The 14,501-nt window shown below is 33.8% G+C and overlaps 1 protein-coding gene across 1 annotated transcript in view; it reads left to right on the top strand.

The window, feature by feature from the left end:
• The window catches only part of PIP4P2 (phosphatidylinositol-4,5-bisphosphate 4-phosphatase 2), a 49,105-nt gene that overhangs the window by 21,607 nt on the left and 12,997 nt on the right, over positions 1-14,501 (top strand). Inside the window, exons 2-4 of the mRNA XM_063080112.1 lie at positions 1,623-1,771; positions 5,812-5,918; positions 6,984-7,107. Coding sequence (XP_062936182.1) covers positions 1,623-1,771; positions 5,812-5,918; positions 6,984-7,107 — 380 coding nt within the window. The remainder of the gene's footprint in view (positions 1-1,622; positions 1,772-5,811; positions 5,919-6,983; positions 7,108-14,501) is intronic.

Here is a 14,501-nt window from a genome sequence, read left to right as displayed (position 1 = left end):
TTCTATGCCTATAATTGAGATAGCTGCAGAAAAAGGTTAGGCAGTCCTCTGTAGGAATCCGATTCTGGAGTAGTATACCAGGATTCCTTTCCTCAGACTTTGGTAACAAATAATAACACTTCTGGCAGATGAATGCTTGGTTCTGAAACTGGGCCTCCATCCTTTACCCCCTTAGTAAACCTTAGGACTCTCCAAAAAAGCAGTTTGATGGAATGAACTAAATGTCCATCAGTGGATGAATGGTCTTAAAAAATGTGGTGTATATACACAATGGAATACTATTCAGCTATAAAAGAACAAAATCCTATTGTTTGCAGCAACATGGATAGAGCTGTAGACCATTATTTTAAGTGAAGTAAACCAGGTACAGAAAGACAAATACCTCATAATCTCATTCATATATGGAATCTACAATAAATAAGCAAATTAATTAATTAATTAGGTGGTTCTTACAGAAATAGAGAATAGAATAATGGCTACCAGAGGGGTGGGAAGAGATGGGGTGGGGGGTTCGAGAAGAAGCGTACTAACAGGTACAAAGTTACAGGTAGATAGGAAGAGTAAATTCTGGTGTTAGAAGCTGTCTATAGCTAATAATATTGTATTGTATATTTCTGAATAGGTAGAAAAAAGGATCTTAAATGTAATCACCACAAGGAAAAGATAAATGTTTAGGCGATGGATATGCTATGTACCATAAGTGAATCATTGTACAGTGCATTCACGATTTGAAACAACACACTATAACTCACAAATATGTACAATTAAAAAAATGTGTGAGTGTCTTTGCATTATGGAAACTTTCAAACACACAAAAGCAGTAAAAGCAATATGGCCTTCTGTGTCATTATCTTCATAAGAAATCAACATTTTGCTATTCTTCTATTTCCCCATTCTTTGTTGTTTTTCTTGTTGTTGGGGTATTTAATTTCAGAGATCATATTTTTTTTACCCATAAACAGTTTAGTGTGTTTCTTAAATTTTTTAATGGTAAGTAAAAATTTTACACTAAAAGTTGTTAAATTTACTTTATTTCTGTTTTGTCTCTGAATTAGCATGGTTTCCATCTTTGTTTCATGCTGGTAAGTTTAGTTTTCCAAGGTTCATTTTTGTCTCTCCTTGACTGCCTCCAAAACCTTATTTTATTCTAGTCATAGCCAGCAGTCCAGTATAAAGAGAGAGCATGGCAGCTACAAAATTTATGTGTATGCATAAGTGATTCTAAAACTTTAGTTTCACTGACTGTTTCTGTTTCTTGGTAGTCAGATCACTAGTGTTAAGTGTAGCATAAATCACTACTCTCCTATCATAGGCTCTATGAATTTACACATAGGAATGGAGTGGGTATTTTGAGTATAGGTTAGTGAAAGGAAACTGGGTCATTGGGAAGACCTAGGCAAACATGATTTAGATTTTATCAGAGTTAAGAATTATTCTACTCGACAAGATAGTCCCATGTGTGTTTATGTTCTGAAACTAGGATAAGTAGGCTAACTTTGAAAACATAAATACAAGAATGGGGGAAATTTTTGATAGTTTCTACTTCACTTCTATTGCTTATATGCTCAAACCAGCCATAATAATTTCTCTGAACTCTGATTCAGCGACTAATATCTTTTCAGCGGAACTCCCACCTCCATATACAGCCATTGCCAGTCCAGATGCCAGTGGTATTCCAGTAATAAACTGCCGTGTGTGCCAATCTCTAATCAATTTGGATGGCAAGCTTCACCAGCATGTCGTTAAGTGCACGGTTTGCAATGAGGCTACAGTAAGTGGAGATTTCCATTAATAAAAGCGTAAATTGTTATCTAACATCTTACTCCTAAAGGAACTATTTCAATAATGTTACTTAAAAGTAGATGTGGGCCGGATACAAATATGGCAACCTTTTTTCTTCCTTCCTTTCTTCTGTCTGCCTCTCTTTTATCATACAATGATGCCTCATATGTTTAAAGCTAACCTCATTAAGAAACTTTCATGGTGAATTTAAATATATATGCCATTTGGCTCTTCACTTTCTAAAACAAGACTGACCATGGCAGTTATTTATAATTATCTTCAGTATCTATTCGTATCACAAGTAAAATAAAAATACACTAAACTTCACTACAAATGTAGACTTTGTCCTTATTATGTGGAAAACTATTTAAACTTGGTTTGTGTCTGTAGGATGTCAGTATTGTTTTTCTGGCTTTTGTGATTATGCAGTTATTATTGACATCTGTGCCAAAGTGTTTACAAATAGCTATCCATTTATTTGTTATTAATTTAATGAAATGTTAAAACAAATTGGAGGGCACTTTTTTTACTGAACTTTGGGAAGAGCAACTAAATTTTAAGCAAACTTTTTATAGTTTCAAGTAATAAACTAGTAAAGCATATACTAGTTTGGATGAAATATGTTTCTATTTTCATAGTTAAGCTTTATTTTTAAAATTTCGATTTCTTTCAAAATCAGTAATTACATATTAATTTAGTTTAATTTTTAAATTTAATTATTTTCTTTAGAAAAATCTTTAAAAAGTTAGCCAGTGATCATTGTGTTTCTAAGAACTATAAAACATGGATATTGTGCTTTATATATATGTTTTATAGAAAAGTTGTAAAATGAAACTTTAACTCATGAAGCAATATATTTCTGTAAGGAACATCATTTGGAGAAGAACTTTATTGTATAAATAACTGAGACCTACAAAAGCAACAATTTTCTTTATAAACTGAACATTGACTAGTGAATTTAATTAGCATTAAATTCTTTAGGGTTCTTTGCACAGTCGGCAAGCTAAAAAGAATTGTTCAACATAAATAACAATTAAAAAATAAACAAACACACACACAAAAAAACAGTGCCTTAAAGGTTTCCTTAGATTTGACATTAGTGTTAATTTCTTCTCCTATTCCTTCACCCATACCAACTTTTGTTCTTTAATGAATAGGAAAAAAAGAGTTTTAAAGTTTTATATTTGCGCTTGGAAATAAATGGAGAAAGCTTGGTCTTTTATGCAGGAATCTCAGTCCCGGTGAATTTAGCAAACAGGGTCAATCTGACTACTTAGAAGTGATGAGTACAAATGGGATCAATGGGATTTGGTCATAAAAAAACTACTTCTGGACATAAGAGAAATTAGGCTGAAATTTTTACATAATTACTGCCCCTGTGGGGTAAAGAAATGTAAATAATTGTGAAGGCTCTAGAAAAAAAATGAATGATATCTAGTTAGATTGCCTGTGTGGAATCAGTAACATTAGAGAGAAGGGAAAAGTGAAAAAAAGTCTTTTACGAGTGCCTTAGCATATGACTTGCTAATGTTTAAAGTGTAACTTGATCTTAAAATTATGAATGAAGAAGTGTTAGGCAACTAGGAGCTTCTCTGAAGAAATTCTAAGTTAAGAACATCAGGTTTAATGGACTGGGGTCCAACAGAGCAGTTCCCTTATGTGCACTGTCACTACCCCCTGCTCGGTTTTACTGAGATTCATTCCCCTCATGACACCTAAAATGTGTTATCAGTGTGTCTATCCTCCTGGGCAGCCACTTTGATAGGAATCTGATATACCTGTGGAGATTTAAAAACAAAGCAAAACAAAACAAAAACAAGATTAATGAAAGTCTTTTTTATTTCAGTAGATAGAATCAGTAAGGTAAGTAAGGGACGTGCGTATGTGTGCATGCGTGAGAGAGAGAGAATAAATATGGGAAATATTAGCAAGACTTGAAGAATACAAAATTTAAGGTTAAAAAAGAAATGATTTCTACGAAGAGTAAATAGAAAATTTGAGAAGTCCTAGAAAAAGAGTGGTGCTAATTGACAGTGTAACTGAGGTATGGAAGGTGACAGACTGGGGTTTGGCTCCTAGCTCTGCCACTTAGTAGTGCTATATCCTTGGACTTAACTTCTCTAGCTGTGGTTTGCTTATGTAATGTGGTATGAAAAATAGTAATCATACCTACATGATAGTGTTGCTGTTGGGATTACAGGGGTAAAGTGCCCAACACAGTGCCGGAACATAAAAGTTCATTTTGCCAAGTAAGAATTTTAAACTTATACATAAGGACATGCAGACCAGACATGACATAACATGGTCAGGCACTGAGGACCAGGGCTTGAAATTTTCTAGTTGAATCGCCTGGTTTTACAAACGAGGGAACTGAGATCTAGAATTGAGGTGAGAATAAAATACAAAAACAAATACTATCTTTTGTCAGGCACTCATTTGCATAATGGTAAATTTTGTATGTACAAAAATTAACCCCAATTCTGTTTTTCTTGATACTTTAAATACTATAGGTGTACATTCTGGATGTTTATGAATTTTAGGTGTTGAGATTTAGTTTTCTGTAATATAGTTTAGTAAAAAATAGGTGGCTTATTGTCAACTTTTATAAATTTCTATCAAGGTTATTTACTTAAAATTTAAAAGAAAAAATGTTTTGAGATTATTTAACACAGAGAAAAGTTACAAAAATAATAATATAGTACAAAGAATTCCCGTATGCCCATCACCCACATTTCCAAAATGCTAACATTTTACTACATTAGATTTCTCTCTCTAAATAAATAATCTTTTTTCAAAACCTTTTAGGATAATTGCAGACGTGGTGCTCTTTTATCCCTAAATATTTTAGTGTAAATTTCTTAAAAACAAGGACATCCATTTATACAATTATAGTACAATTATCAAATGAGAGAAAAGAACATTGATATAATACTGTTATCTAATCTTTTGACCTAATTCATGTTTCCCCAATTGTTCCATTAATGTCCTTTATGAAAAAAAAAATTCTGATTCTCGAGTCAAATCAAACTCACATGTTGCATTTGGTTGTCATGTCTCTTTATCTGAAACTTACTCTTTGTCTTTTATTGCTTTGACATTTTTGAAGAGTACAGTCAAGGTTATTTTGTAGAATGTCCTTCAATTTGGATTTGTTTGATGGTTCCTCATGATTAGCTTTAGGTTATACATTTTTGGCAGGAATGCCATGGAAATGATGTTAGATTCCTTTCAGCGCATCATAGATTGTTTAATTTAACAAGCTTAACTCCTAGTATTGCAAGGAGTATTTTCTTTGGTGTTATTTATTCTTGCTTTTACATTTACTGTAAAGTAAAAAAAAAAATGCTAGTATTAAGAGCTATTAAAAGTTTTAAAGTGTGTCAGAAAATGAATCACTTTTTATATTCTTTTTTTTTTTTTTTTTTTTTTTGTCGTTTTTTCGTGACCGGCACTCAGTCAGTGAGTGCACCGGTCAGTCCTATATAGGCTCCGAATCCGCGGCGGGAGCGTTGCCGCGCTCCCAGCGCAGCACTCTACCAAGTGCGCCACGGGCTCGGCCCATCACTTTTTATATTCTAATGAATAAAGTTTAAGAAAAGTTCACATTTATCATGAACTCCTCTTTCCTCGCTATTCTTATTGCCCTCGCTCTTCCTGGACAGGTGTAAGAATCCTCTGTGAATGTTTGCACCTGGCCACAGATAGGCACCCTTGTCTTGTGAATTTTAAAGGGAAAACAACTCTTGGTTTACACTAAATATTCCTACCATATTAAAAAGCCAGGGCAAATTAATTTCGAAATATGCCCTTAATAATTAAATCTTTACAGGCCCCCAAATTTCATAGAGTGCTTGCCAAGACTTGTGCTATTTGAAATCACTTACGATGCACTTTTCCTTGACCTGTATTTTGGTACTACTATGGGGAGCCTTAGTTTTAAAGGAATCATTTCCTTTTTAAACACGAGAAAGCTTTGAAAATCTGTACTTCAATTAATTTGCTGTGTTTGCATTTTCTTTCCTTATCTAGCCAATCAAAAATCCCCCAACAGGGAAGAAATATGTTAGATGTCCTTGTAATTGCCTCCTCATTTGTAAGGACACATCTCGACGAATAGGATGTCCAAGACCCAACTGGTAAGAGATAAAGATTCATTCATTCTTTTGTTCATTCAACAAGTACTTATTAAAGGCTCATTATATGCCAGGCTTTGTGCTAGACTGAGTCTTTGTCCTCTCAGTAATTATAAGACCTATTTTTGTTATTGTTAAAGGAATGGTATGCTTAGTTTGAACTTAACAGTCATAGGTCTTTGTAGGATATTCTTCAATGAACAATGAATGCTTTCTTTATGTTATATAAGTGATTAATGCACTGTAGTAAGTCAGTGATTCATTGAATTTATTTCAAAAATGACCAGTTAGTTTACCTTTGATATAATTAATCTTATCTGGTAGTGCTTAAGTTGTCATTGTGTGTCCCACTGTCTGCCTCCCTAGTCTCTGCTGAGCATAATATATGTAATAAGTTCTGGAATTATTTGTCCATGCTAAATGCCATTATGGGTGTGCCCAGATACATGTATATAATGACTTTAATGAGTTTTTTTCCGTGATCTCTCTGGCTTTCTGACTGTTACATGAATCATTTATAGCCCCATCTGATAGTAGACTGAAAAACAGAAAGGAAAAGAGGCTTCCATTTTGCTTTCTTTCCATCTCTGATTACAGAGGCATCAAAAAATACCAAATGGCTCAGAGAATTTTGGTTGTAACACAGCACTTTGGTATCTTCATGGCACACATTATTTTTTTAATATAGAATATTTTGATTTTTTCAGTCTTCTACCAAACTCAAGTTGTCTTCTTAGATAGGGAATGATAAGCACTGTTTTATGATTTGTACTTAAGAAAACTTGGAAATGGCAGTTAAATGGTTCCCGAGGCCATTGATCAGAACCAACACCCTAACACATGGTTTCTATCCCAAGAATAAAAAGACTCATTCTTTTTCATTTGAGAAACTGACTAATGCTACTTTCTGTGATTTTGGCTCCAAAGCTTGACACTTAATTCACCTAATTTATCGATCAAGTATGATGTATTTTCAATGATATATTCCATGTTTTGGGCCATATGTTGTGCAGGTTTTTCCCTCAGTCTCTGTGAGATAGTGAAATTATTTCCGTTCTCTTTCCACAGTAGACGCATAATTAACCTTGGCCCAGTAATGCTTATTTCTGAAGAACAGCCAGCCCAACCTGCATTGCCAATTCAACCAGAAGGCACAAGGGTTGTGTGTGGGCACTGTGGAAACACATTCCTGGTAAGTAACCAGATATCTGTCATAGGACATCAATCTGTAAATATAGGTCATGATCTTACAGAATTGACCACTGCTTACAGTCTTATAGTTTTGTCCAAGTGCAAATTGATCAAAAGATTAAAACAGAGCCTTATTTAGGGAGACAGTGAATTAGAGGTGCAGCTAGGACATACAGCATCTTTTGTGAATTAGATAAAAGGTGCATCCTCTGTTCGGTTCAGTTGCAAAAAGGAGCATATCTAGATCAGCCAGTGAGAAACAGTGCTCCTTCTCCAGGCTCATTTCCCTGGGTATCTTGGCTTGGTGAACACCTGAATCTTAGCCTACTCACCTCCTCAGCAGCCCACATAGTGCACATTCTCATACAATGGGCCTGCTTCATGACTTCTAGATTTAATAAAAGTTCTTACTATAATTTACCAAGAGATTTTCAACTTTTAAAAATTATTTTTGGAGTAAGGGAATTAATACTGGTACTCATAATTAGATAAGGCATTAGAAAAAGTAAGGAAGTATAAGTATTTTGATGTGAGCAAAAGTTATAGAAGTTGTTTAACTACTTTTAACTTCAACTCAAAGTTTGAGTTTAAAAATAATTTCATAATGACTTACTCCTTCAGGAAGGGAAAGAACAGGTTTTCTTTTGTTGTTCAGCCTCTATAGGAAACAGAAGATTTTCTTTAGAACCTGAGTATTAAAGATACTTTCCAGAGTACGAGGTGGGAATCTGTAAACAAGACCTGCTATAAACAGGGAATGAATAAGTTTAAGCAAGTGGAAGTGATTTGTTTTTCCCTCTTAATTTTTATTTTTATTAAAGTAATTTATGTACATAATTCTAAATGTGAAATAGGATTACAAAGCTTACAGGGAAAATGGTGGACATCTCCTCATCTAACTGACTCCCATTTAACATCCCCCAGATGCTTTCAACTCTTTCAGCTGCTCTGCTGATATTTACTTGCATGTGTTTAAATTGTTTGCCTATCCTTTTTCTTTTTGCTTAGGCAATTTTAGATATTACCCAAGATATTAGATTTACCTTGTAAAATGCAAATTGAAGGTTTAGCACTCATGTCACCCTTCCACTCGTATTACCCTCCCCACTTCCATACTCCCAGTTATAATATTTTGTTCAGTTAATATTTAGTGGTATTTACATTTTTAATGATTAGGTAAATTATGCTCACAGCTGAGCCAAGTAATATGGTATGTTTTTCTTTTGAATGGCTTTTAACATTTTCTTGGATTTATAAATAATTCCTCCCCCCTTTTGGATTTAATTTTCTATGTACGAATAATTAGTTTTTCCTATACTGTTTTGTAGAACTATGAAATTCCTGTCCGTATAGTCAAATGCATCAGAAAATCTGTTGTTTAGATTTCCTGCTACACAGCTGTCATCCCATGACTTCCCTTCACCATCATCCAGAAAATTCCTTTTACCTCTTTCTTATGTCAGATTCCATGCTATCCTTACGGTTCTTGGTTTATTCCTTTATTGTGGTAGAGCACATCCTCTCGTTGCTTTCTGAGAAAAGATACATAATCTAATCTCACATTTACTTTGTAATTTCTCCAGATGTAGAATCCTAAATTGCCAGTTGTTTCCTCTCAGAAATTTGAAGGCTTTGCTCCACTATTGATGAGAAAACCAGCTGCTTTTCTGACTCCTGCTCTTTTTTATGTGATGTATTTTTTGCTCTTTATTTTCTCATGTTTTCCTCTTTCCTCTTTGATTTTCTCCAATGTTCTGCCATTTTGTGAGGATGTCCCTTTGTGAGGGTCTTTTTTAACTCATTGTCTGAGTACACAGCAGGCCCTCTCATAGTCCAACCCATTTTCTTTGTTCTCTCTTTTTTGAATTCCTTATATTAGACCACCTGAATTGACTTCTTTCTTTCATTTCTTTATGTATATACATATATGTGTGTGTGTGTGTGTGTGTGTGTGTATATATATATATATATATATATAATTGTTTTAATTTTGGGTTTTTGTTTTACTTACTGGGAAGCTTCTTCAAATAGACCTTTTAAACAATTAAAGTTTTTAATTTCAGATGATCTAACTAATTTTTAATATTCAAGTATCTTCATGTGTACTCTGATTATTTTTTTCCTTTTGAAAAATATTACCTTCTTTATGGCATCTTTCCAAAACTATTAATTATATTTTTTTCTGAGGTATTATTCTTCTATAAGCCTTGTCTGTTTTCTCCTTACTTCTTTGATTTGTTTTTCTTTTGTGATAGAAGTTTTACTCAAAAGTTTGTGTATATTTGTGAGTGAGCCACTGATTGAACTCTCTTGCAGGCAGGGGCTAGAGGATGACTTCCTTTCCTCCTCTTCGTCCTTTTCCTCCTCTTCATCGTCTTCCTCCTCTTCTTCCCTCTCCTCATCCTCTGTTCCTTCCTTTATTTTGAAGGGTTTTCAGCTGTAGTATCAATAAATCTTTCTGGTTTTTAGGGCAAGCTTCTCTGGGGAAGGGTCCTGTAATCTCTTGTGAGAGATATGCCTGGAGGATAACGTTCTAGGGCACGAGAGAGGTGGTAGGGGTGAAGATCTTATCCACTGTTCAGGCTGTAGACTTTAATTCCTTTGTTTTTAGAATCATATTTTATTCTGGCCTTCTGCTGTGCCTGGTGTTCTGAAGTCCACAGGCTCTCTAGTCCAATTTTTCTTCGGAATAAATCACTCTTCCCTTGCATGTGTTGGGAAGGGGTCGTTTTCTGATTTTGTGCAATGGAGAAAGTTTCCAGCTGATATTCCTGTTTTTCCCCCAGCTTTATTGGGGTAAAATTCACAAACAGAAATTGTATGTATTCAAGGTATACAACTTAATGTTTTGATATACATACATATTGTGAAAATGACCACCCCATTCAAGCTAATTCACCTTTTTTGTATGTGGTGAGAACACTTACGATCTACCCTCTTAGTAAATTTCAAGTATATAATACAGTAATGTTAACTATAGTCACCACGCTGTATATTAGATCTCCAGAACTTATTCATCCTTCCTAACTGAAACTTTGTACTTTTTGATCAACATCTCCTCATTTTCCATCCCCACCCCTGAACCACTGGCAACCACTATTCTACTCTGTCTCTATGAGCTCAGCTATCTTAGATTCCACACATAGGTATGATCATGCAGTGTTTGTGTTTCTGTGTTGGGCTTATTTCACTTAGCATAATATCTTTCAGGTTCACCCATGTTGTCACAGATGATAAAATTTCTTTCTTTTTTATGGCTAAATAATATTCCATTGGGTATATATGCAGTACCACAATTTCTTTATCTATTCATCCATCAAAGGACTTTTGTATTTTTTCCATATCTTGGTTATTGTGAATAATGCTGAAATGAACATGGGGGTATGATACTCCTACTTTTATCGCTACCCCTAGCCCCTATTTTTGAAAGTACCTGGTACATCCAATACCTGAACTATTCTGAAGTTTTTCCAAGTGAATGAGCCTGCTTTCATAGGCATATCTCTCTGTAGGCAGTCAAATTTCAACATCCCTTTCTTTAAGTCAGTTGCCAAACCTATCTGTTTTCCATTGTCCAAAAATTTTAAACCATTTTCCCTCTCATTCTCTTTGTCCTTATGGCATTATACATTTTTAAATTCATTTATTATCATTTTAGTCAGGTTTGGAAACGGAAATCAAAATGAATGCATTTATTCAATTTACTGCATTTAACCAGAATTGATAAGATTTTTTCTCATCTAGTAGGAAAAGATAAATCTTCTTCTTTGCATTTATATTATATTGATTAAATCTGTGACTAAGTACATAAATTAGAAGATATACTTGGTGGGGATAGGTAATAAATTTCTTTTTAAAAATCACTGTATATTGACAATGTAACATAATACTCTCTGTAGATACAAGTCAAGTGAATTGACTAAATTAAATATATATTAAACATATTTTTATTCTTTTCTTTCTTACATGTGAACAAATTATATTTTGAAAGTAATACCATTTAAAAATCTTCCAAATAGATTTCTTTTTAACTTACTTCACAGATCTCCCTTCCACAACTATCTTGTATTCTGCCCTGTTAGGTTTTATATACCAAATTCTTGCTGTGGATAATCCTTGTAGCCACTGTACAAGTGAGCTCATTTTATTTATTCAACAATATATATTGAGTATACATCAGGCACTGGGCTAGGTGCTGGGCAAACAGTGGTGAACAGGAAGTACAGTCTCTATCTTCATGGAGTTTTATAGGAAGGGAAAGGCAATTAATACAAGAATTACATGACATGTGTTTAGACTAGAGTAGGGAAGCACAGAGTGTTGTTAGTGCACACATAGAAGCATCTAGCCCAGAGGAGGAGACATTATCCTAACAGCAGTGGAAAGCTGTAGAAAAGCTTTGAGCTTAATTCTGCATATATGGATGCTATGTATTAAATGGATTGCAAAAGGGCAACCCTGAAGAGGTACAAAACTAGATGTTTGGCTTTTATTATTCTGAAAAGTGATGATGATGGCCAGGAATAGCATAAAGAATTTCAGGGAGAAAACTGACTATACTATTAATAGGGTGAAAAAGGGAATGAGGAAAAAAAAAATCAAAGACAACTGTTACAAAGGTTTATATTTGATTTTTTTGAATCATCTGGAAGTGGATTCTAGAGAATGATCCGAATTGAGAGTTCAGGTAAATATTATGTGATATGTTTTTTGTTATTTTGAAAAATTATTTATGCACTTATATATTTTCCCCAGAAGAAAATTACTGAAGTAATATGCAAGTCAGAGATGAACTTCTTTTTTTTTTTTTTTAAAAGATGATCGGTAAGGGGATCTTAACCCTTGACTTGGTGTTGTGAGCACCACGCTCAGCCAGTGAGCGAACCAGCCATCCGTATATGGGATCCGAACCCGGGGCCTTGGTGTTCTCAGCACCACACTCTCCCGAGTGAGCCACGGGCCGGCCCAGAGATGAACTTCTAAAACTGACTTTTTCTTGCTTAATATTCAGTGCAGGCAAGTAAATTGTATTATCATATTAGCACAGTAATTGTGAATAAAAACTTTAATTCTTTAGGATGTTTTGGATTAAAATATGGTATTTAAAGATGATTTCAAAAATCTGTAGAACACAGTTTTTGGCGATTGGGGGAAACAGTACATACTATAAGGTGGGAGTTTCAGATTGAGAGATGCTCAGTGTTGTGAAGAATGCACTACTACAAATCTCTTAATTCTGACTTGCAGCCTTAACCTATTATTATGCTGATCATGAATAATCTTATATCCTTTGTAGTGTTTTTTTTTTTGTTATTTAATCTTTTAACTATCAGGATAATTCATTTACCTATTCCCTACTTTGTTCTAGCCTTGGCTTACAAGGTCCCAAGTGATTGAGATAGGTTACAAAGATAAATTCAGCAGTAGAATAGAGAATAAAGTATGAAAAGAATCATGAAGAAAAAAAGGGTAGAAAAAGTAATATGAAGTCACATGAAAGAATATAAGTATGCATAATATTTAGTCCTGTACAATTGGCAAAATTAGGCTAAATCTTAGTTCTGAGTTTTCTAGAGTCAATGAAAAAAGGAAAATATGATCTATTACAAGATATTTATATTTTAACAAAAAGGTCACATATGAAAACCTTTTACCGGAATACTGAGACCTGAGAAAGAATTCTCCCATGGATTAAGATAAAAGGACATATAATAGGTTGTGTCCTCAATAGCATTATTCTGTTTGTAATAACATCTTTTAATATATCATTGTTATAATGCTAAAGTTAAATTCATTAGGTATTTGTACTATTCACACTTCATTTCATAAGCTGGCTGGAACCATGAATAAAGTTTAGAAAAGCTAGATTTGTGTTTTCCAAAGTATATTAAATGGCACATTTATTTAATAGGATAATAATAGGAGTATATGAGTAAAGAGTTCCATAATCATTCTGAATTACTAGGAGAGAAACTATTAAACAAGTTTTTTATAGGAGTATTCTTTAGCACTTCTAGCATGCATCATCGCTAATATCCAAGAGGGAGTTTTTATGTCCAAACATTTTTTATCCTCCTTTCCATTTTGAGTGAATCATCTAGCCACAGTAGCATGTTGAGAGACATTGTTTGGAAAATAATTTCCCCAAAGAATAAAGAGAATGTATAGCCTTCACCTAGTCCTCCATGAATGTAAAGAAGTTTCTTAACACTACTGAACAGCAGAGTTTAATATTGCATTTCTGTGGGGCAGGTGTTCTCTGCTGCTGATGAAAGGCATATCTAGAAGCTTTGTCAGTCAACATTTGAGAGCAGTTGGTATTCTCTGATAAAAACTAGCACAACTCACAATATGTGCCAGATAATGGTTCAAATTTGGCCCTGAAGTGGGACAATTTAGTACCTTCAGGCAAGATTAGATTTTCTTCACTTGTATGCTGGGACAAATGATTTGGTCCCATAGCGGAGGACAATGGTTTTAACTTGAACTTACTTCAAAGTAAGTGCTACCAGTTGCTTATAGTATCCATTAAAATTATATATTCCAGTAGGATACTATTAAATTACTAGTTTTAAGCAGTATAGTTTTTTTCTATGAGGCTTCTAAGATTCGTTGCAAGATATATCTTGGGGAAACTAAGTCCATCTGTTACACTGAATTATTTAGAAATAAGTCAAATATTGGGAAACCTCTACTGGAAATCATTGGGTTTTAGAGAAGTTGCTGTTAATCTTTCTAACAGAAATAAGATTCATAAGTGCAGAGGCAGCATTTTAGATAAGAGAACAGTAGTAAGTTAACTTCTTTTCAAAAGCATGGGTATTTGCATTCACTTGAATAGATTGTGACATAATTATTTCTAATGTTAGCTGCTTTTCTGCTCTTTACTGCTTTTAAGGGAGTAATTGGAGATAACAACAAAACCAGATGTTAGGTTGCTGGTTGTGTAACTTACCAATTACACAGTAAGGTCTCTACTGTTTGTCAGTTGTAATTGAATTTACCATGCATAATCTGTGCTAAAATAAAGAACACTATAAAATCATAATATTGGACTAAATAATCTCCTTAGGTTGGTCATCTAAAATTCTAGAGTCCCTATTCCATTGTGTTAGCCTTAAATCTTGGATTTTGAATTAGCTTAAGGGTTTTGTAATTGCCTCCACAAACCATTTTGCTTATTTTAACTATGAAAAATTTAAATTTGTTATTTGTAAATAACATTTGAAATAACAAGTTCAGCAGCTATCCTACCCTTTTTCGTTACAGAAACAAAAAAGCACTGCACTAAATAATATTTATGTATTCTTCCACTTCGTAATGTTCGATACCAATTTCTGTAGAAATACATATAAATCTCTGTTTATCGTATTAGTTCTCCAATTTTTACTATTA

The sequence above is a fragment of the Cynocephalus volans genome, chromosome 15 (assembly GCF_027409185.1).
Source record: "Cynocephalus volans isolate mCynVol1 chromosome 15, mCynVol1.pri, whole genome shotgun sequence".
Taxonomy (NCBI): Eukaryota; Metazoa; Chordata; class Mammalia; order Dermoptera; family Cynocephalidae; genus Cynocephalus; species Cynocephalus volans.
Note: the sequence above shows the minus strand (reverse complement) of the source record. Positions and strands in the feature narration are given on the sequence as shown.